The 23,820-nt window shown below is 40.8% G+C and overlaps 1 protein-coding gene across 1 annotated transcript in view; it reads right to left on the minus strand.

Moving 5' to 3' along the window:
• Positions 1–11,013: 11,013 nt before the first annotated feature.
• The window catches only part of AFF2 (AF4/FMR2 family member 2), a 344,011-nt gene continuing 331,204 nt past the window's right edge, over positions 11,014–23,820 (minus strand). Inside the window, exon 21 of the mRNA XM_015860794.2 lies at positions 11,014–20,565. Coding sequence (XP_015716280.2) covers positions 20,444–20,565 — 122 coding nt within the window. The 3' untranslated portion in view covers positions 11,014–20,443. The remainder of the gene's footprint in view (positions 20,566–23,820) is intronic.

The following is a 23,820-nucleotide window of genomic DNA, read 5'->3' on the forward strand; positions in this document are numbered from 1 at the left end:
CTTTCTCTTCCCGCAGTGGCCCTATACCCTGCCTAGCAACACCCCATTTCCTCCCTATTTCCCCCCCCAAAATCTCCTTAACTCAACTCACGAGCTCTCACAGTTTTACCTTTCTGATTCTGTTTCCCATCTCTCTGAGTGGTGCTGAGCAAGTGGCTGTGTGGTGCTGAGCTGCCTGCACAACAACCCATAACTCCTATACTTTCAAAAACATGACTGGGAGGGAGCTAAAAGCAGCCTTGTATGCGATAATAGAGGGCAATTTTGCCCTCCCCACTATGAGAAGCTGTGCAATAAATATGTTAATATCAGCCTTAAAGGCTTTCTTACTAAGCCCTGTAATTTCCTTAAAATTCTTTTTATATTAAAATTCCAAACCACTTTGAGATGAGCTTTTTTGGACTGTAATTGGGCTATTCATTCCCTATGCATACAGTGATCCTAATCTAATATGTAACAAGAACTTAAAAGCTAATCAATAATGGAACATGATTCTCTATCAGTAGAGCTGCCTGTTGACTCCTGTGAGAGGGATCTTCACAAGACAGCTCGGCTCTGATGACAGCCTTATATTTATTTTAGACATGAAGTTGTAACATCATCTTTCTCTGTATTGTCACTTCCAATTATTTTTGGAACAAACACCAGGGGGAAACGAGATCCTCATCCTGAAGTGTGCATTCATATTTGATAAATAGATACAAATTCTGGAGAATGTTTACTGAAATGTGGGCTTGAAATGCTTTCATGTGCATTTTTACTAAACCCATAGATTATCTACTGCAAAACATGCCCAGGCTTTACCAAGTTAGACTTTTCTATGCCTCAAAAGTGAAGAAAGGGGCTTATTACCCCAGTGTTGGAGGTGTGTTTTCCTTGAGTAAAACAAAGGTAAAATTAGCATTAAGAAGGAATCAATGTGAACCCCCCTAACTGTCCTTCAGTGGAAGTCAAGAAGCCTGGAAGTCCCCACTTTTCATGTCTACACAGTGGCTTGATGGAGAGGGTGGAGGGAACAGGGTTTGAGTGAGTACACAGATGTGCCTGAAACTGTATCAATTATAGGCATGAGAAAATGCTGCCTGTTTAATAGGCAGACTGAACCAACATGCACAGCTGGATTTTGAATTGTGTAGGCTCTCTCAATAAAACAAAAGTAGAAGACATCTTACATCATTCCCACAGCTTTGGCCATTTGTGCTCTGTGCCACTTTCCCTCTGAGCCACACTGGGGATTTAGGAGCTGAAGCCCTACAGTTGTAGCCATGTACAGCCCCCGTGCTGCTGTCTGGAGCTAATTAACATGCATTTTGGAAATACTCAGTGGGTCTCTGATGTCACGTATGCTTTCACAGCGTCGTGGATTTAATCTGGAATTACTCAATGTATAAGGGATCAGGAGCTGGCTGGGAAAGCTCCTCCCAAGAGAGTCCTAAATGCCAGCGATTTCAAGTGATTATTTATTGAGCTTCATAATAGTGCACATATCCTCATACACACTTTTCTAGTACAAATTACCCTATAACTTTCCAGTCCTTCATTACGGTGTAGAGGTTATGGCTTTCCTAAGTAATCAAAACATCCAGGAAGAGAAGCTTGCTAAATGCTGAGCTAAGCTTGAACACTGACCCTATCTTTTAACTGTATCAGAAATTTAATGTACATCATAAAAAGGAATAATTGCTGTGGTAACTGCTCATTCATATTAACTGAAGGAGTAAACAGAGTTGTGTAGACTTGAGTGCTGATATTGAGTGCAAGGGAGGTCTTCTCACTGAAAAGTTTAATTGATACAAGTACCCTATAGGAAAACTTGCTTTTTTTTTTCCCCCTTAATAGGTATATTTAACATCTTCAAGGCACTTCTCTTTCATTTTACTCTTTTGCTTTGCACAGCCTTTGGGCATAGAAGGCAATTAGACAGTTGCAAGGAGATGGTAGATCAAGCTTTGTTTACCTTCTTTTCACTCCTGCTTTTAGCAGTGCAATAATTTGACCCTGACCTTCTCTCAGGCGATGTTCATTATCTTAGGTATGCTGCAGAGAGGGAAGTGTGTGCTCCTCCTCTTTACATGATCAGTGGAGGAGTATTCCCAAGACTGAGCTCTGTGGTGATATTGATCCCCCACCTTTCCTTTTGCACATCATTTCACTGCTACTTTGATCGCTTCCACAGTAAAATTAATAACTTACAGAGTGTTGTCAGATGCTTTGAGAGGTCTGCAGAAAACAATACCAATGGGATGACTGGGAATTTTATATAGGTCAGTCTTGGGCTGACTTAGCCTGCAACCTCCAGAACACTAGCACCATTAGAAAACATATATATGTGTATATGCATAAAAGTATAAATCTACACTACTTGTCTCTCTGGTTTGTTCATTTGTTGTAGTTGCACTTTAAGCTGAAGGTTGACTGTTCTGATTTTCTCCAGATGTGAGCATAAGGCTCATGCCTTTTATAAAGCTCTGATGATGGAAAAAGATTGGTGCTGGTTTCAGTTGCAAATCCCAATCCTGGGCAGGATGTGCATGCTGTTGACGATCATTCTTGACTATCAGGTTTCTTCACTAGGCCTTGGGAGGCCATTGCAAGTGTAGGCTGTCCTTTTCCTGGTCATCTCAGGGAAGCTGAGGGCTAGCTGGGACATGTGCTGTGATGCTGAATGAGTAAGCTGTAGTGCTCTTGGTTTGTGTCGGGGCTTTGAAATGTACATTCAGGGGTGATCTTCCTAGTTATAAAGAGCACACTCTTCAGTGTGGGATCTTTCATATGGTGAGTCACCATGATAAAGGTAAATTGCAGCTCATCTATGCTTGACTTTTGGTAAGAAAACACATTTTCTTAGTGGCAGCTATTTTTTCTTTTTACTGCATGTTTACAGTGACAGTTGTTAGTTACAGGGCTACCAGCACTGAACTGATAACTTCTGGGTTCTGAAGCCTCAGCACATGCATGCAGTTAATTACCCCTGGACTCCTCAAGGAGGCACTAGGAATCAAATTAATTCCCTGTGCCAGTGAAGCCACTCCCAATGCATGTAGCCCAAGAAGCAGAATGAACATACCTGGATTGCTATACCTCCCATCTATGCCTAAACACACTCTCCATAAGCCTTAGTTAAGCATTTTTCCCTTTGCCAAGCTGAAGCTCAATCTGCTCTTTGAATAATAAATGTAAGTTTTTGACTGACATTCAGTCGTAAGTATTTAGCTATCTCAATGTCTTGCCAAGTCATCCTTTGATAAAAGCATTTTAGGTGCCACAAAATGTAATCACTTCACTAAGCATTCTACATTGCGGATTCAAGTTTCTCAGCACATTTTTCAGTTAAGGATCTTTGGCACCCCCGATAGATACATTCCGTGGATGATTTTGGATGGATCTATTAATATTGTCTCTAAGAGTAATAAGTCTCACTCTTTTACAAAGTGAATCATCTATCTCTCCTTTGGACAAGTGAAATTTTCTCCCACTGGACCTGCAGTCCACAAGTTGGCAGCGTTTCTTGTTTTGTTAGTAGCCTCCATCTAGCAGTGAAGTGTTGTCAAAAAATGTTCAGCCCAGTTTTAGGGCCAAGTAGTACATTTTTTTGGTTACTTGTTCTTGTAGACAGGCTGTGTCACCATTAGTCATACTTCAGAATGATGGTTAACTTTCATTATTCACTGATGGCGCTGCTTCCGATTCAGTGCTTTCCAACCCAGCAAGATTTTCCTGTACTAATCCATCTGAATCAATTCTAGAAGAGTTTTTATCAAAGGACACATTCTCAATGTTAATAAAATGAAGGGGTTTTGAAACGGCTTGTAGTTCTGACTCTTTACAAATGAGCATTTTAAAGGTATTCACTCTATGTATGTGAACACAGTATGTACACTAACACTGTGGCTATAGCAGAACCAGTTCAGGATGTAGCCCTTGGACACCATCACTCAGCTCTGTGTTTAAGGGAGAGCAGACATGGGCCTCAGCAATCCATCAGTGCCATCCAGCCTTAACAGGGCTTTGCATTTCCCTTAGCACTTGTAAATATTCCTCCATTCTTTCCTTCCTTCCTTCTTTCCCTCCATCCTTCCCCACCTCAGGTAACATTTCTGATTTTTTTTTCAGATCCCCATTGGGTATGGCTGACATTTTTGAGCCCAGGTATTACCAAGCATTCTTGTTGCTCAGATACCATCAAGCTCTCCAAACCAGTACAAAGCTCTGGGCTTTCAGCCAATTTACTCACAGGTTTATCATATGCTGACATTGTTTCTCTATAAATAGGTCTATCTTTACTGACACTATTGATTCAACTGCCTCTCTTCTCACTAATACTCTTTTTAAAGTATCCAACCTGCCTCAGTATTTCACCTAATGAAAGGCTGAAGTCAGAGGGGTAGAGGTCAAAGAGGTTAACTAGCAAGCATAAAGGTCCTCGGCTTTAAAGTCAGTGTTTGCAATGTAAGACTCACAATCTGTCAGCAGAGTATGTCTGCAAGTTTGAGCTCTCCCCACCAGAAAAACATAAATCGTTCAGCCAGTTTTACATTTTATTAGTAATAATTTGACTACTTTATATTGTTTTTCAAAACTCTTCTGATTCATTCATGGTTTAACAAGCATAACATGCGCTCTAATCTACCCATCTAAGACTATATGGCTCTGAAAACAGGGAGTATACTTGCCCTCACACATCTACACATGCTGCTTCTCTTTAAGTGAACCCAAAATAACAAATAAATGTTGTATCTGTCTCACTCATAAATTGAACACAGCTTTAATAGGTAGTGTATTATTTTCCTTTATATGAGAACTATTTATTCTTTTATAACTGGCTGTCTGGGCAGCTCTGTACACAGCCCAGCTCTAGCACAGCAGGATGCGACATAGCAGAGCCTCGCGACATAGTGGGCTGGGGTCTGCTCCAGGCAGTGCTCCCACCCTGAGTCGTGCCTCAGGTGAGGACTGCAGAGTCCTTGCACCCTTGCAGAAAAGGAATCCTTTGCAAATGAGTGGTCAGAGCCACGGAACTGTGGCTGAGCGATGGGGAGGACCACACTGCAGAACAGAGGCGAGTGCATAGGGAGATGCCAGGGGCCAGGCACTGAGGTCATACTTTCTAGTGGTAAGAAAAAGAGAGATCTGCAGAATTAGATCAGCACAGGGGAAAGCCTACTAGGACACATAACTAAGTCCCTGCTAGGATACATAACTAAGTCTTCCAAAGTGATTCAGCAGGACAAACCTGAAGGCAGCCATGCCAACTGTTCCAGAAGCTGCCAGAGGTGTCAGGAAAGCTCTGCTCTACCACAGGTGTGCAGGTCTGATAGGAGAGCAGGTCCCAAGTGACAGCATCACTCCAAGGATGTGCCTGTGACCTGACCATTCACTGTTCTACACCACAGCCTCTCCTGCCTTCACTGCATCTTCAGCCTCGCTGTGTCCCAGCACAGCCACCAGCCCAGGCATTGCTGCCACAGTGGGGCAAGACTTAATTAGTCCAGGTCCCTACTAGCATTAAAATGTACTGAGGGCTGTGATTATATATGTCTGAAGCTAAACACCTCTTAATCTTCTCCAGTGACCCATCTGCCCTCAGCAAGATGGGGGGGAGGGAGAGTGAAGAGCTTGGGTCTGGGTATGGCAGGCAAAGCTGCAGGGCTGCCAGAGCAACAGGCATTACATGCCATGCTCTGATCAGGCAGCATCCTCACTCCAAAGAAAGTCATAGGATATAAAAAAAACCAAACATGCTTGAATGCTAAAAGTCTATGTTATCTCTGACTTTTGAAATGTTGTCTTTAACCTGGGAACTAGAGCTTTTCATTTACTCTTTGTTCTGAACTGTAACGAGCCCTTTAATGGTGAAAATAAAAGGATCTAAAGATTTGATAAACACTAATGTCACAAATGGCGGTCATCTGCTATGTGAGGCCTCTGTGTTATAAGTGTCAAACAGCTGGAGACAAATGCTCCTGCATAACACTCTAAATAGCCTCTCAGCCCACTGCTAATTAAACTGAAGCTCTGCCTCTCCTGGACATGGAATATATGAACCAATTAAGAAAATATCACTTCTTTTCTGAGAAATTTACACCACACTTCTTAAAATAAAACAAAACAACAAAAAAAGGGGGTATGACACCAGAAAGACAGAAGAGTTCCACAAAAGAGACCACACTGATGCACTGGGGATACAGTAACGAGTCATTTCTGCTTTAAGCAAATTTTGCACCTGTAACCTGCAGAAATATAGCCATAGCACTTGAAAAATTGCTTCAGTGCTGCACAGTGCCATGAAAATTTATCTTTAAGATGATTTTATTGCATGGTTACCCTAGGCAATTAAATCAATAAATCTTAACTGTCAGAAAGGTTGGCCTGCTGCCAGGAATAAATGAAATGCACGGAAACAGTAAATAAAAGGTTTCTGACAACTCATTCTAGGAATTATTTAGCAGTTGGGCTTTTTGTTGTTGGTGGCATTGGTGTACTTTTGTCTCCAGCGTTTATTGACATTCTCCATGAGAAATGATTATGCTAACATAAATAGTGTAGCACTGAGATACAGATAGATGGGTGAGAAGATAGTCTTTTCAGGGTAATGTATTAACCTCCTGGAATCAGAGGCTAACAGTGACTTCAGGGGCTGGTAGTGCTGCTGGTGGTGACCCCAGCGACTGGGACCAGAGCCACAGACTGGCAGCATGCAGAAGTCTCAGCACCAAGCAGTAGGACAGTAGGGTAATATGAAAGATGGTAAATATTCAAAAGGTAAAGGAAAACTCACCAATATCAATGCCTTGGCTGGAAAAGCTGGGGCAATCTCCACCAGGGAGCAATCTCCAAGAGATGCTGCCTTAGTGGTGGTCAGCCCTTAAATGAGGTCTTAGAGGAGGTGGAGTCAAGCTCCACCCCTTCCGGGAGCAAGCTAAACTACTCTCACCTGTGCTCCCACAGTTGACCAACACTTGCCTCAGCTGATTAATCAGAGGTTCAGGCTGTGATTAGCAATTTCCCATACATTCAGTGATTGATTCAGAGATGATTGAGATTGAAATGTCTCTGTATGACGCAAAGGTGACATTTCCATGGGCCTAGAGAGAGCAATGTTCACTGCAAGTGATGCTGGGCTTGACAGCAAAATCATAGCTACTCTGCAATGTTTTCCAGGCTGGTGCAGCAAATGTGAAGGCCTGAAGCTCATTTCACTTACCTTGGTGTTTCACCCTGTAAGACAGTGTCAGTGTCTCTCCAGAAGACTCTGAAGTGGATGCAGATGATCTGATGAACAAATGGATGGATTTCTTGAGGTCACTGTGGCTCAATCTTCAACAGCCAATGGCAAAGTTTCCAGGGCACATTGCTCCTCTGACTCCACCAGTCCCACAGGCATTTCTGCAAGTTATTTTTCTCTTCCATTAAAAGCAGGTCTGTTTAATCAGTGCAGCACACACGCTGAATACAGAGGGTGTATTTCCACCTAGCCTGCATGCCAGAGGACAAGAAAAGCACACACTTAAAGAGCAAGCTGCATACATATGCATTAGATGTCCAAGAAAAGGCTGGGTTATTATGATGAGTCCCCAGAATGATTGACATTCCCCAGTCACCTTAATTCTCAGCTCTTTCATACGTGCATATCTCTGTGGTCTTTCCAATGAGGGTCGTTATCTTGTTTTCTTGGGCTTAAGATGGAGGACACTTGGCTGGCTCTGGTTGGTCATCTCATCAGCCACAACTCCATTCACCAATCCACTGCTTCTTTGTTAATTTGTGGTTTGCTATCCTAGTCTACTGTCTTGCACTTTAGAGATAGGGGAGCTAATGATGTTATTTGGAAAAAGAGGAGACTCACTGTCTGCACTAATTGTCTAGGTAAGTCTGTAGAAAAGCATCTGTTATCGGCAGTGAGAACCTGGGCTAGCAGTGTCAAACTTGCAGCTGCCAATTCAACACCCTATGAAAGCACATAATTTTTAACCTAACTTACTTTCCTTAATTCATATCCCCACTGCACAGGGCAGCACATGCTCTGAACTCTGCAGTTCTGGGCCTCTGGGGTTGCCCTGGGCAAGAGGCTGCTCCTGACTCCTCTGCTTCCAGACCACAGAGGGCACTGGGGATCTGACTATCATGCTTAACTGAGGGAGCTTCATCCTCTTCCAGGTGCAGCCAATGCCAACAGGCTTTTGCAACTCTGATTAGCAAGAAGCTTCTCATTGCAGATAATTCGCTGCCAGCACATCCCGAACACATAGGTGATTGCTCTCAAATTGATGGCTTGAAGCACAGTAACAGCCTTTTTATTTACTTCCTGCTTGATAGGCAGTGAATGTAGAGTTGCCAGAAAAAAAATAAGAGAGGAAAAACATGCTGCAGGATTTGCTGTCTGCTACAGCCCTATGAGACTGCAGAGTGGAGCAAGGCCTTGGTGATCCTCATGCCCAACACCACCTTGTACGTGTCTCTCACATAAACCACCAGTCATCAGGCCCTGTCTGAGCCCCATTCACCAGAGGCTGGCTGAAAAGCAAGGGGCAAATGGTGATGCTGGGAGAGTTCATTGCTTTACTTTTCCACTCAACCATTCCTTTCAAAATGCCAACTCCGTGGCAAGACTTCATATGTTCCCACAAGTACCAGTAGCCACACCTTCAAGACAGCTGCAAGCCAACAGCGGTAAAATACAGAGTCCAACATACGTACTCCATGTCCAGAGGCTGTGCCTACACCTGTGTGTGAGAATTCACAAAAACAATTGGAAATACAATCAGAAAGCAGCAGAGTTAGTTTTCCAGTTGAATAACACATGTTCTAAAGGAAATATGACCCTAAATGTTATTACCCAGATTTGCCAGACATACTTAGTCTAGGAAGAAGTGTGGTGCTGCCAGACAGCATCTTTCTTTCTGCAGCCCAGCTCCTAAGGCAATGACCAACAAGTTCACCCTTTACTTTGGCTTTCTTCATGGTCTCATAGGTATGCAAGGTCCCAGAAGAGAGGAGGACATTTTCAGTTCCAGAAGGACAATCTACAATCTTTGCTAAAAAATACCAACAGGGATTTTCCCACAAAGTCCTTCAACCACAAACTTCTGTTTAATGTTATCTTCACATGTGATTCTTGTGCCAGCTACATTTACATCAGTTATAACAAAGACCTTCCAGACACAGTATGGGGGGAAACGCTGAAAATCCCTATGCACATGTGCTCTTTGTAATCAAAAGGATAAAAGGATATTGAACTTGCTTTGAACTGTAGCTGGTAGTGACATTCCTCTGCACCATGTGGAACTGACACAGCATCGCTTCCCTTCTGGACCAGGTAGGAGGGGATTTAGTCCATGTTTCCCGCTCCTGAGCTCTCTGCACTGTGAGAAGCTCCAGCGGGACTTCTTGGGTATAAATAAGTCTTCATAAATTCTACGTTGCTCTTTCTGGCAAGAAAATATCCCTTGGTCTCAAACAGTTTATTGTCATGGGCAAGATTAATAACATGGCAGTTAAATCACCTGCTGGCTGAGAAGTGATGCTGCGGTTTGTCTAAAGATGGTGTTGCTCTCCCCAGCATCTTGCCCAGCTACCACCGTGGTGGGTGGGAGGATGAGGATGGGATCTCTGGGCACCTTGCCTGAGAATGCATGCTGTTAGGGATGTATGTGAGCATCCAAATATCCACCTCCACTATCCTGCCACTGTCATGGTCTGAGGGAACATTCTGCTACCCTCCAGCCAGGAGTCTGGTAGATTTTGATGCTGTGGAACATCCAGGGAGTGTAATGAATCATTTTTTTTTCTCCTCCCACCTCCAACCCACTTGCCCCCGAGTTAAGCAGTAGCACTAACGAAGCTGCACAGATATCTGAGATACCATATATATATATGAGATACTATTCATCATTCATCATTGGGATCACAGACCACTTGGTGCCTGACTACAAGGCTCCATACACTGGGAAGGTCATTTGCTGCCTGGTTGATGTCACACTTTCAACTGGTTTCTGGGCAGACCCAGAGGATGCTGAGGGCATGTGCAACATCTGACCTTCCTCACCTCCTTCTTCCCCAGAAGATGCCTGTCCCTGAGGCATTGAGGGGAATCATCCCCTTTGTCTCCTTGAAAGTTATTGGCAGAGGTTCTACTGCACTGGCTTTAAATACCCCATTCAGATTTTCTTCTGAAGTGACCTGTTGCTTAGAAAAGGACTGCCACACTGGGCAGTGCCTTGCAGGTAACCATTCAAACAGATGCTGAGTGGAGTAGTCAGCCTGGACAGCTCTGAGCTGCTTTGTGCAATGGGCAGCTGGAGATTCCAGAGATCTCCCTGTGTTAAGCAGAGTCTCATAGTAAATAGCCTCAAATCCCAACACCTACTGATGTGTTCAGTCACAAGGCATCCTTCTGCAATGCTGTTTGTGCTCTGGGTCCATATCCACAGCTGACAGTGCCAAAGAGGGAGGTAGCATCCCAGCACATGGTTAGCATCTCTCTAGAGATTTTACATCCCTTGAGCTGGTATTCTTGGCACAGGCTCTTAGAGCTATTTCTGAAATGATGCTACAAAGCCTGGTGTTTCTCGTTTTTTTCATCCTGGGAAGACCTTGGGGAGAACTGCATCCCTGTGCAGGGGGTCAATGTGCTGAATCACACCACATTAGTCACGCTGAAGCCATGATCTGGTTGTCAGCAAGAAACCTAAAAATCCTGCCTTTGGAGCTCATCTCCCTTGCACTCCAAGTTCAGTTTGGGAAAGACAGAACTGAGGCTTCTGTCTTGCAGTTGATGCCTTGTAGTGTGGGGTAGCACGCTACTGGTGCTGTTCCTCCCAGCTGCTATCAGGAACACATCATTACTTTCTAACATCAAGTCATCTCAGGTCTCTGTAATGATAGAAACTCATCGATTAAAAATTAAAACCTATGGCAACTCTCCCACAAACAGGACTTACTGTACCATACTTTATACTGAGAGGAGATGGAGAAAACAGCAGAAGACAGAATAATTTATAGTGATAAAATGGGTTACATTTTCATAAAAATTTTATTTTACTTTTTTTTGTTTTGTTTTTAAATAATTCAATGCACTGGCAGTATAATTAATCCCTCTATGAGAGACACAAATGTACCAGTTCAACCAATATTATTTATACAGGGACATTGTGTTTAAAAACAACAAAAGTACATTTAAAATGTTTGTACATAAAGTATTACTGTTATTTCTTCTTCTTCTTCTTTTTTCTTTTTTCTTTTTCTGAAAACAAATGTAAACAAAATGCATAATTGTGCAACACGTTGGAAATACAAAGCAAAACAGGCAAGATACAATTTTATACATATAAAGCAAAAGAAATCAAACTTTTGTAACTATACAACATTTCAGTAATTGCTTGACATTTTAACTGTTACCTTGGTCTGTACAAAACATCTTAACTTATACTTAAAACTTTACAAGAATAACATGCTTGTTCAGAACAAAGACACCTTGTGGAACTGCAGTGATTATTGGTATGATATTCGCGCACACAAGGAAAAAAGAAAGCTACTTCAATACTAAAAAAAAAGCAAGAATGGAAGGTAGGGGGCCATTCAATAAACTGTAATCTAATTCCAACAGAAAATTAAGTTGAACTGCAACGTAGAAATTAAATCTGACTTTTGTTGGAAGACCACAAGGCCATTACGTTGCTCTGTTTCCAGGAACCAGATGCAAGTCTATATAAATTTTCCTGATATTTTGGTTAGTTATACATGTGCATATACAAACACACAGAAAAGAAAGGAAAAAAAAAAGTGAAAAATAGTTCTTGCCAGAACAGCTAATAATGACAGGCAAGTGGACGTGCTTATCACACTGCTCAAAAGATGGCCAGGTGAAGAACAGCACTAGCAAAGGCAAACATCCACTGAATCCGCCAGCATTACTTTTCCTGAATTTTACTTGTAGTTTGCTTATTTTCTTTTTCTTGGTTGTGGTCAGAAAACAATTTGAATTGGGCCATTTAAAAAATGCTGGGAGTGCTACAGTCAAAGATCAAACACAAACCAGAATGCTCAAAGTCAAAGCAAAAGAACCAGATCTTTCGGCTTGTTTTCATACTTTGCTATGATATGCCCTAGGCCTTCTCAATGTGGATTTTACAGAAACAGAATTTAAGATTCAGTCGAAGCTACGCAACCCAGAGCCGTCAAAAATACAGACAGGAATAAATAATGCAGTATTTTATGGAGTTACAAGGACTGTCAGCTTGGATAAAAAGTACATAATTTTAAGTGTCCCCAAATGATGCATGTGGCTAAAATTAAACTCCTGATTGCATCCATCTGATATATTCAGTGTCTGATTCTGCAGTTTGCGGACTGAGCATTAATTCACACAGTTACTCCTGTGGATTTCAGTGCAGCAACCTGTTGATTAAGATGCTCAGGAGAAGAATGGCAGAATTGAGCCTAGATAAACATTTGCTATGACTTTTGCATGTACAAAATCAATTTGGCTTAGAAAAAGCACTTGATCCTCCTGCACTGCCTTTGAATGAAAGTAACAGATTCTATCTCTAGTCCAAGAGCATTTATGACACATTTGAATTTAGTTACCATTTTTTTCAATGCAAGTTAATGCTGAGACTAGTAGATATTTAAATTCAGGGGTAATTAAATTGCAACATACTTTTAGTTAAAGAAAAATAAAAGCATATGGAAGCCTAGATGGCATGCAGAAATTACCCTTCAATTCTCTTAGCAGGGATTATCTGGTATTCAGTCAGAACAATTCAACATATGCTCAGCTTCAGTATGTATTTATAAAGATGCATTAGGGCACATAGCACAGTACAAAAAGGGAAAGGACTAGTTTTTCAGCTGGTGTAAATCAGCACTGACATCTATGGATCTACTCACAAGCACATCAGCTGAAGCTTTGGCCCAGTCATCAGAAATATCCAGCTATGGTTCACTCACTCTGTATGTTAAAAACCTTGGTGGTGGAAGTGCAGAGAGAAAGCGTAATCAACATCAGATAAAGAGCTACCCTGCTTTCTGATATTTATTTCTGATAAGCTTTTCCAAACTGTGTGGTCTAAAGCAGTTTTATGATGTGCTCCGTACTGCATAGCTTTGCAAAGTACATTATTTCCTTCCAGGCAACGATTATGGTACATTAATCATTTCATTGGCATGATCAGTAAAAAGGCATGATGATAAAAGCTATGGGAGTTTATCTGCATAGAGACATATTGGCAAAAATTAGACTGGGGTTAAAGGGTTTGCTCATCACTGTGTGCATATTGGATTAACTCCACTGAAATCAGTATTCTTATATCAATTTGCACCAGTTGAGGAGCTTGTACTCTACCACTTTCATAAGTAAAGCATGTTTGTTGTTATTCCCTATGCACTTCACTCATAATTTCAAGGGTAAATGCCTTCTGCCAGTAGGTCAAAGCTTCTTCAAGTTCGTGACTCCACATTAACTGTCACAGAAGTCATAGGTGCTTTCCCTGAGCAAGGGCTGTGTCAACATAAAGTCTGGATGAAGAGGGAGTCTGCTTGCAGCTATTCTAGCACCAGTCCAGAGAATTTCATTGGGTGAGAGCTCAGCCAGAACACAAATGGGTGTAATTCCATTGAACTAATTGGTTTAATGCAGTTTACATTCTGGTACAATAACCTTAACTCTGGTAATGCTACACTATTTTTATTGCCAGCTTCTTCTTCAATAAACAGTGCTCAAAGCTCAATGAGACTTGTATGATTGCCATACAACAGCAGAATTTGGTCCAATGAATTCCACAAATGAAGCCAAGTTCCTTCACATTTACTTAGCTCAAAGTTTGGTCCCTTTTAGTTACCGTTATCCATTAAAACAATGAAATTCCATTTGGAATTTGAATTTCCTTCTAACCCAGAGAAGGAAACAACCGAGTAGAAATTAGGAATATCTCTACTTGATGAATTTCAATGGAATTACAACAGGGTGATGCTCACACAGATGTGCAAATTCTTATCTATCACAGAGGGGTTACAGAGCTTGCATAGAGCGGAACTCAGTGGAAATTAAAGAAGAAAACAAGTCTCAAACAGCTGTATCATCTGCTCACACGGCTAATACCACAGCATCAGTGGGGCTCAGATAGGGCCCTCTAAGCACAAGCACTCCTTTGGAGACTACAATATAAATTGCAATCTGGCTCACAGTAAATATTGCCATAGTTATATGATGTTAGTGCACGCACCACTTCTGTTAACTTGTTTGCTGTTTCTACACACAGAGCAGGTAAAAGGAAGCTCACAGATCCAAATCTCTTCAACAGCTACTGAGGACCAAGACCAAAAGAACCAAAAGCAAGGCAGAGCCACAGCTTGTCCAGTGCCCAGGCAGTGTGACTGGGGTCCCACTGTCCTGTTGGGCATGGCACTGGTGTCACCATGTCTCCTGCACACTGACACCATGGGCAGTGCTTGTGGAACCATGCAGCTCACAGCCATAGTCTGATGACCCCAAGCAAACAACCTGAGTGCCCAAGGCAGCATGCTGTGCTGCAGCCTGCAGCAGGTTACACCTTTCCTGCTGCCTCTGTAGAGCACTGAACATGTACAGCTCTACTTAAGCAGGCTGTGGGCTTCCCACCCTTGGTCCTCGAGGAAGTGGCAAAGGAAAATGGTTTAATTCAGGGCAGTGACAAGCACTGTCTCTCTGTGACATGTGGTGGCACCCTGATAAAGATTAAGGAGCTGGATTGGATAGCATCATATTCAGACTTTGTATGATACCATGGCATAGCTTATCTTGCAGGACATATCAACAGTAATGAATCCCCTTTCCACAGAAGCATGCATGTGTTAAATTGGTAGTGTCAGCCCACACAAACTTGTCCCAGTTCCTTTAAACCACTTTTCATGTCTTTACTATTACCTGCTAAAATTACAGCATCAATGAATTGCCTGAGATGTTGATGTATACCCTGTGATTCTGAGCACAGCTTATCTTTCCAGAGTTTCTGTTGCAGTAACTCCAGACATGGCCAAGTTTGATTCTCATTTGACATCAGTGTTATACAATAACTCATCTGCATCTGAATTTGCTTTCAGTTCTATCCGCAGAGCCGTGGGATCCTGCTGGCTGTATGAGATTTGAACTCAGCATCTTCTGACTTCAACAGCTACCACCATGGGTTAAGCTGGCATGAGATGATCAGAATCACTGATCATGGAAGACAAAATCAGACAATATATATATATTTTTTAACAGAATAGCAAAAGTAAAGCTACCAAAAGCACTGGAGGAAGGCTGGAACATAGTATTGTAGAGATGACAACTGCTCTGTAATTCAGGCAGAAACATTTCCCGTTCACTAGCAGGAAGGTTTCATAGTGAAGGAGAGCCTAACTGGCTTTTAGTCTTTACCTGTAGGCTATGAAATACCAAGTGATATATCATATCTAGTGAAATATATATTACTCTATAAATCATTAGGCAGTACAGAATGTCTGCATGCATTGCTGTGACCAACGGTCTGATTCTAACACAGAAACACAGAAGTATTCAAGAAATTAAACCCTCTCAACATTAACATGACTTGTTTGTTTTATATTTATGAAACAGTATGTAAAGCTGGAAGATGTCATGAGGACAGTTTCTCATCTATGTCACCTCTGTATCACTCCCAATGCACGCTGCCAAGGTCACAGAGATGCTGTGCAAGGCAAAGGCACTTTGCATTGATGCCTTGCTTGCAGGTCTACCACGTACTGACACTTCTACACTTGGTTCAGAATGGCAAATTAATCCTCTTTGGTGAACTCTGAAATATTTTTCCTTTCTTAAAAGTTGAAGACACTGGCCTGTTGCAGAGGAATTAAGTTGACAATGCCTTTAGAACTGACAGTGAACCAAGACAGAACAGCTACTTTCTGTCATACCTCCATTGCTTGCAAGGAGACAACAGATGCTAATAGGGCTATACAACAACAACAGAAGAAAACATTAACAATCCTACCACCACACTACACCCATAAAGGTGTTTCCTTTTTAAGGCTTTCGCATCATTTTTCTGAGTTATGAAGTAATGACTACAGAACTTTGTTACAAATCCACATCCAAATCCACAGATATGTGCACACACACACACATGCACATTTCAGTACTGTGTGTAGCAGTTTCTTCGGAGCTCAACACAAAGAAGCCTAATAATACCTAAATCAGAATCCTTTACAGGCCCCATTTTTTTAACCAAATATTTTAAACTGCATTCACAAAACTAATCATTGGATTCAGAAATCACTGAATTCTAATGAAAATGTAATGCAAACATCTGTTCCAAAGTACCTAAAAACTTAACACCGGATCTAAACGATTACAAGAACATCATTCCATTATGATGGAATAACATCATAAAATCAGAGCATAGAAATTAAGGCCCAGATTCCAATTTCTCAGATTTTGCTTCTTTAGGAGGAATATCGATCTTGATCCTTATTCTTTACAAAATGCACACCATGGAAATCAACAGATCTCTCCTTTTTCAAAGGAGACCATCTACAAGTGAGACAGTATATTAATGGAGAGGCTATTTAAATAATTCAAAGTCCAAAGATCATACAAAAAGACACAAAATGAAGCTAAACGAAGCAAGCCAGGAAGGCTGCCATCAACACTGTCAACACAAAGGCACTAAGCTAAACCAGAGTGACAATAAAATAAAATAAAAATAAAATAAAATAAAATAAAATAGCCAAATACCAGGCCAAAGCCATCTATCAAGCATGAACTATTTATGCTGTTTATTTTATATAGTGAAAAGTGTGCTTTGTCCTTCCAAAGAAGCCAACGGAGCAAGGCTGAAATCAGTGACCGTGGAGATGGTCGAGGTAGATGACCCTTACAGGATATATCTCAGGTTTTCCCTTCAAGCCCTGCTCTCCTGGACCATGGTTTCTCAGCACAGATCATCATATATCTAGAGATAGTCACTGCAATCCAAGCAGGACATTGTGCCTGCACACTGTCAAATTATTCATTTAAGACCTGCTACAGCTCTTGACATAGAGGTTAAGTGCTATGTAAATGTCTCACTTGAGCATTTAGGACTTTGCTACCATCAGACTGTGTACTGATGGAGTACTGAAATGCTTGCAGTTAGCCCTTCACTTGCATTCTCCTTTCACAGCTGAGCTACGGATATTGTGCAAAACTCTTGAAGCACGGCACACAAATGACAGTCTTGTCAGCTCCGGCCATTTTTTATGAAGCTTGGTTTCCTTCTTGCAGTCCAGCTGCAGAAATCAAGAGATTATATCATTGCCTCAGTTTATCGCTATTAAAAACGAATAGGTCATTTCTGGCCCTCAGCATGATTGAAAAATGCCTGAAAAAGGGTATTGAAATCAGCATCAAAGCTTGTTATCCATAAGACAATGTATGAACAGCAACAATTTATTATTATTTTTTTTAAAGCCATGATTTGGAGTCGATCTCGTGATTTTTGGTGCTTGGTTCATGACTTTGAATGTCTGAAGTGGGCAATGTTAAGAACAGACATAGAAAATGCCCAACACACACAGCTTCCCTGTGGATTGCAACAAACAAACAAGTTTGTTTGATTAACTCCACTGGAAATAATATTACAAGGGGTAAAACGATTCCACAAAGATGACATGTTGGCATTTGAAATGAGATGAACACAGTGCATGTAAAAGTGCAATAATCCTTAATAACTAACTCAAAAGAAGCATCATCCCCAAGGATAAGAAGGTAATTCACTCTCCATATTTAATTTGTTTCTAAGCTGCTTTTGAAACAAGACTGCTAAACAGTAAGTTGGCTTGTGATCCTAGGCTTGACTGCTGGACTTAATATAATCATGCCATTGATTCAGCATACATTTCAAACGTAGTCACAGGAAGCAAAATCAGGTGGGATAATTCCTTAAGCTGTTTAAGCAAAAGATTGTACATGAGTTACATTTAGAGATAGGAGTCTGTTTACTGCGAGCAACAGGAGAAAGATAACACGCTGTCTTCACTGAGTGACTGCAGCCAACTCTTTGAACAGTCTTGTGCCTAAAGATTGTATTTCAAGTTGTGTTTCAAGACACAGCCTTCATAAATTCATGTCAGTCTAGGGTTTCAGTCTACATTAAAGGAATGGGGGATGACAATGCACTCAATTAGGCTGGATCTCATCAGCAAGATCTCGCAAAGTGAATGGAAAACTCTGGCTTTTGATAAAACCACCTCAACACTGCTTCATCTGTTAAAAAAATAATAATACTGGAATTGTTTTTAAAAACCCAATGCTTTTATTCTACATTTCTGAATTGTTTCCACCATTGTGGTTTTATTCTTTAGCTGCTGTGGCTAGAATCAGCGTGACAAATGCTGTCGGATTCATGTTTCAGCCGTGTTACCGAAACCTTCCAAGAACAGATAAGAGAGTATTGACCGCTTCAGGAACAGGATGTGCATGTTCTGCCAATGTCCTTTGCAGCCAACCAACTCTAAACTGGATGATTTCTCTAATGACGCACCTTGACTATGTTTACAACACAGCCTTATGGAAAAAAAATAAAAATAGCAATTACTGACTTTTAAGAAAAGGTAGCATTGCAGGCAACTAATACACAACAGCTACAGTACCGTCTGTCTTAAATGTGCACTGGGCAGAGTCCTTAAACTGCTCTTATTGCAAATATCCAAGGCCTGCTCTAAAAACCATAACAGTCTGAACCTTTTAAATGCAAATTTGTCCTATTTATCTGGTCGCAACCCAGTGAGTAGAATCCAATAACTCACCATACAGGATTATATAGCAGAAGGTAATTGCAACTAACTAATACCTGGATGGCATTTAAACACATATTGTATTATTTCAATGAGATGAGACAGAATAATATTTACATTGCTATGAGCATCTTCTGTTTACAGAAATGGAATTTACAGTTCAGTAAGGTATGCAGGCGTTACATCAAGAATGAGATGAGACCATTTAAAGTCTTGTGAATTATTGATATAAATTCATTTTGTTTTGTTTCATGCACCGGCGCTTCTTGCAGTGGCACCAGAAGAGCAGTGCAGTTTATAACAGGAGGAAAAAAAAAAAAAAAAAAAAAGAAGAGGAAAGAGCAAATGTGAAATGGTGTAATTTATTCACAATTGCTTTGGAATTCTATCTGAATTGTCTCATTATTATTCACGCATTAGAAAAAATGGTCTGAAACATGACAGCATGGGTAAATAGATGCAGAGCTTGGAAATACGTAATTTGACTGAAGTATTCATGGCCATTATTAAACAAATGTTATATTGCTTTTGGATAAATCCGTTGATTTTATTTAATTTATCACTGTTTTCATGATAGCAAGGTAAGTAATACCATTCGTTCCTAATGCTCTGAAATGAACAAAACAGGTGTAGATTGATGCCACATGGAATTACATTGGTTCAACAGCAGTTGGTTACTTAAACTTCCAAAGAGTTTCATGAGGAATCTGCATACACTTACTAATGGAATTTTACATACAATATCAATGCTTAGAATGTAGCGTTCCCATTAAAATCTGCTTTCACTGTGTCCCACTATGCAAGAAGAGATTGTTCTGTGAAGAAAAATCTTGGATGAGTATTTGTTTGAGACTAACAGTAAAACTGAAAGAAAATTCACAGATTTAGTATAGGAATGGCAGAGGAGACTATGAAAGCTAATATTTTGAAATTGCCTAAAAACTGCAATAAATTGTGCTGCGTACTGAAATTATTAAGCCAACAATAAATAGGTAGAATGGAATATCAAAACCTCATTGCATAGTGTGTCATCTTTCTTTAATGAGGCATTCCTTCAACCTTTTACCTCTTAACACCTTTGGTGATCTTACTTTATGTACCTGTAAGATATTCAAGATTTTCTTCTGGAGATTAAGCCTATTGGAAGTATGAAACTTTAGTAATGTACTGTGTAAGGTAATAAAGCCAGAAATAAGTGGCAAAAAGCTTGGTACAGGCTCAGAAGATGATTTTGAGTGAATAGCTATAAGTTCTACTAATTTATTTCAGAAGGGACTTCTCATATATACCCTCAAATATTTAAGACGCTTTGTACTATTTCTCAGGAATCCATATCTTTTCAAAGTGCTTTTTTGTTTTCACTTCAAGGCAGCATGGACTTAAAACAATACTGCAGGGAATGTACCGTTCCATAAAGCACATAAGGATGGCAGGATCCAGGAGACACAAGGCATAGAAAATTGTCGAAAATGATTAGATGGTACAACACATACTGCTCTTGAGTCATAAGTTCCATTTACGATGACTTCTACTTCCAATAGATAGGATATTAAAAAATGCAATAAAAATGAAGTTACATGAATAAATTTCCAGAAATGAGTGGAGTTCCACCAGTGATCGTCTGTGCGCTGGTAGAGGTAGAAGAATGGGGATGTTATGAGCAGGGCAGCAGTCACTACAACAAATGAGCCTCAATGTGGAGCCAGTGGAGTCCTTGGCGAACGTAACGAACCAGATTGGTCATACTGCTGTGTTGTGTTAAGGGTCCCATCACTGAGTCCAGGTCTACAAAGAATTCTGCAACACACAAGAAACAGAAGTTATTGTTTTGGGCAATGATACAGAAATATGTGGATTATCATAATTTCACATGCAGGAGCAGCAGTGTACTTTGTGTGTTCCTATGATCTTGTGCACATTAGTACATGAGCAGGAAATAACTAAACAAAGGCAAGAAACATATAAATTAGGTCCAGTTGAACTCTCTATGCTGGAAGCAAACCCCAGCGTGGTATGACTGCTTACTATAGTGAGCTCAGAATCATAGAATCACCAAGGTTGGAAAAATGCTCTGAGATCACCCCGTCCAACCATCCACTTATCAACAATATTTCCCACTAAACCATGTCACACAGAACAACATCTTCAGTTTCAGTTTTTTAAGTCTAGCCTAGGCTTGCTGAGTGTGTGATTTAAATAGTGGACAATAAACTTCAGTACTTCCTTTTCCCACTGCACCTTCTCCTGGGCATGAAGATCTAGTCTGAACCTTATAAAACCTTCTTACTCTTTCTCCTAGCCTTCTACTTCTGCTTCTTCCATTGCACTGGTTTCGGCCATTTGCTTTTTCTGTCACATTGCCAGACTCCAGAGGATGTGTTTGGAGTGGAAAGGGAAGAGGGAGAGGAGACAAGAAACAGGGAAGAAAAAAAGCAAGTAGGAGATGGGTGCCTCCAAGGGGAAAGACAAGATGGACTGAGACCCTGGGATTTGATGTCGGGAAGGGTTATCAGGAAATCACCCAACAGAGAGCCCCAGGTAGAAAGAACACATAGGTTGTGAGAACAAAGTATGCCGTGTGCTGGATGATTTCTAGGTGAAAAGCTAATCCTGTTATGGTCAACAGACACTTCCAAACTGCTTTCAATGGAGAATTGAATTGTGCCTTCTATCGTTTCACAGAATTTTGCTCACCGGGGCACAGGCAATTCCACACACGGAATGTTTACACTATATTTAGGAGAGTGGGAGCCTAGTCTCAGTTAAAGGCCTTACAGAGTCAGATAACAACCAACAATCACAACAATGGCTCAGAACTTGCATTCTCACCCTATCTAAAATCCAGTGTGAGGCACGCAGCCAACTAACACTTTATTGGCTGCTGGTCTGGAGTGTAGATGCCAGTTACAAAACCATTATCAATATTTTCTTCAGCAAGTAAGTGCTGCTTTGAGGTTTTCTATCCAAGTATTGATAGCCTGACCCTGGTTAGTGTGAAAACTATGGTACTATCACAGCACAAAGTGATTTGGCTGGAGGCAAGCATATAATGAAAGCTTAGAGCTATCACCAGTTGAGTAAAGATACTGCAGCTTGCAGTTACTGTTCATCTTCTCTCTTCTGTCTTTTATTCCCCTCCTCCAGTGTGAAATCAATAAAATCAGGAGTGAAAAAACCTACTGTCTTGCATTCTAATTACCTCATTCTAGGCTCAAATAAATAATAATAATTTTAAACACTGAGGATTCACCTTAAAGCTTTAATTTGATTTGACAATTTCAAAATATTTCTCAAAAAAAGCTATAAGCACTGAAGCCACTTATTAAACTCATATGTGAAAGAGCAGGCCTTCATCACTACAGAGCTGACTGTTTTCTACTGTAGACAAGATGTGCTCCTATCTTTGGAAGCTTCAAAAAAATATCTCATTTGGTAAAGTCAGATGAGAATTTGATGGTGTGAATGGTGAAAAACTCTCTCAGTGAGCCACCATAAACAAGAACATGGGTTGGCTTGGGGAAGTCTGTCATTTTGCCTGCAGACACAGGTTTCATAACAAATGCCATCTATTTTCCCACACATTCTAAGCTCCATGAACATGGGGAAATTCAACCAGAGGTACGCAGCAGATTGTTTCCGCTTTTCTTTTCAAACCAGATTGGCTTGGCAGGTCACAGCTCTGCTGCTCTTCCTCTTGCTATGCTTTTTTATTTTAATGGTACATCTTTTGTCAAGCTGACAAAAGGCTTCTACCTCCTGCTCTGAGCCAGCTGGACATGAGTCAAGTCCAGACTGGGAGTGTGGCATATTTAGAAGAACACAAAACCTAAGATGACAGCCATGCACATGGGGAAGCTTCAAAGCCCCTATAACGTGGCAGAGATCTCTTGTGTCTGCATGGACATGACAGAAACATCTATGACAGCAGTAAGACCCAGAAGTAAAGGCTATTAGATGTTACAATGATGGGGCCACATTTTTATTTGAACTATGTTAGCTCATCAGGGACATGTCCTTGGGCAAGACAGCCCCCGCGATTCAGAAGACAACAGAAACAATGAGAGCTGACCACAAAGAAAAAAAAAAGTGACTAGATCTGTTTTTTGACAGAAGATTCATTTTCCATTTAAATCCCCCCCCCCCCTTTTTTTTCCCCTCTCCTCTTCCATTCCCTCCCGCCCTTCCTCCTTCCCCCCTCTTTTTTTTGGAGGGCACTGAGGGGGAAGGACAGCTCTTGCTTCCAGGAAATAAGAGATCACTTTTTCTTTTCTTTTTTTCCTTTTTCTTAAGATGAACTGACTGACCAAATACCCCTAAATTAGACATCAAGAGGCTCATTCCTTACTTGGGCCTCAAGGTAGAGTCTGAGGTTTGCACCTGTCCTATTTGCTTTCATGAGACATGTTCAGCACTCAGTCCCCAGGCCAGTGAACCAGAGCTTGGGCATGACAACATCTGGTCCACCTGGAAAAGGTGGATTACTTATAGCAATGTGATAACAGGTGAGTCCTATCTCAGCCAGCAAGATATTGGGGTTTTGAATGACGTGAGAGATGCAGGTGACAAGTACTAAATATTATTACAGGTAGAGTTCACCAAGTTCTATAATAATTCTAGTTTAATAATGTCTTAGACATAACCCTCTCCAAATGAAACTTGTCATGTGATAAATAAGCCTATCATAGCAGTTCTCATATATTTTTATTGTGTTTAAACATGCAACTTTAAATCTAGTATTTAATTAGAAATGAGATATCTTTTCAGATAAAATGTAAAGACAGACATGATAGCACATGAAACTCAGATCTATCTACAATGTATTATAACATTTAAATGAAATTTGAAGTAACATGAACTTTCCATTCACTGTAGCAAGGCTGCAGTTTGTGAAACAAGATATGAAGGAACAGGGCACAACCCTAGATATCTTGTCCATGTGAGAAACTCTTATTTATGCATCCAGTCCCACTGAAGTCAAGGGACTGCTCATCTGAATAAAGATTACTTCTATACAGCTTTGCAGAATTGGGCCTGTCTGACTGTAAATCAAAA

This window comes from Coturnix japonica, chromosome 4 (genome assembly GCF_001577835.2).
Source record: "Coturnix japonica isolate 7356 chromosome 4, Coturnix japonica 2.1, whole genome shotgun sequence".
NCBI classification, from domain to species: domain Eukaryota; kingdom Metazoa; phylum Chordata; class Aves; order Galliformes; family Phasianidae; genus Coturnix; species Coturnix japonica.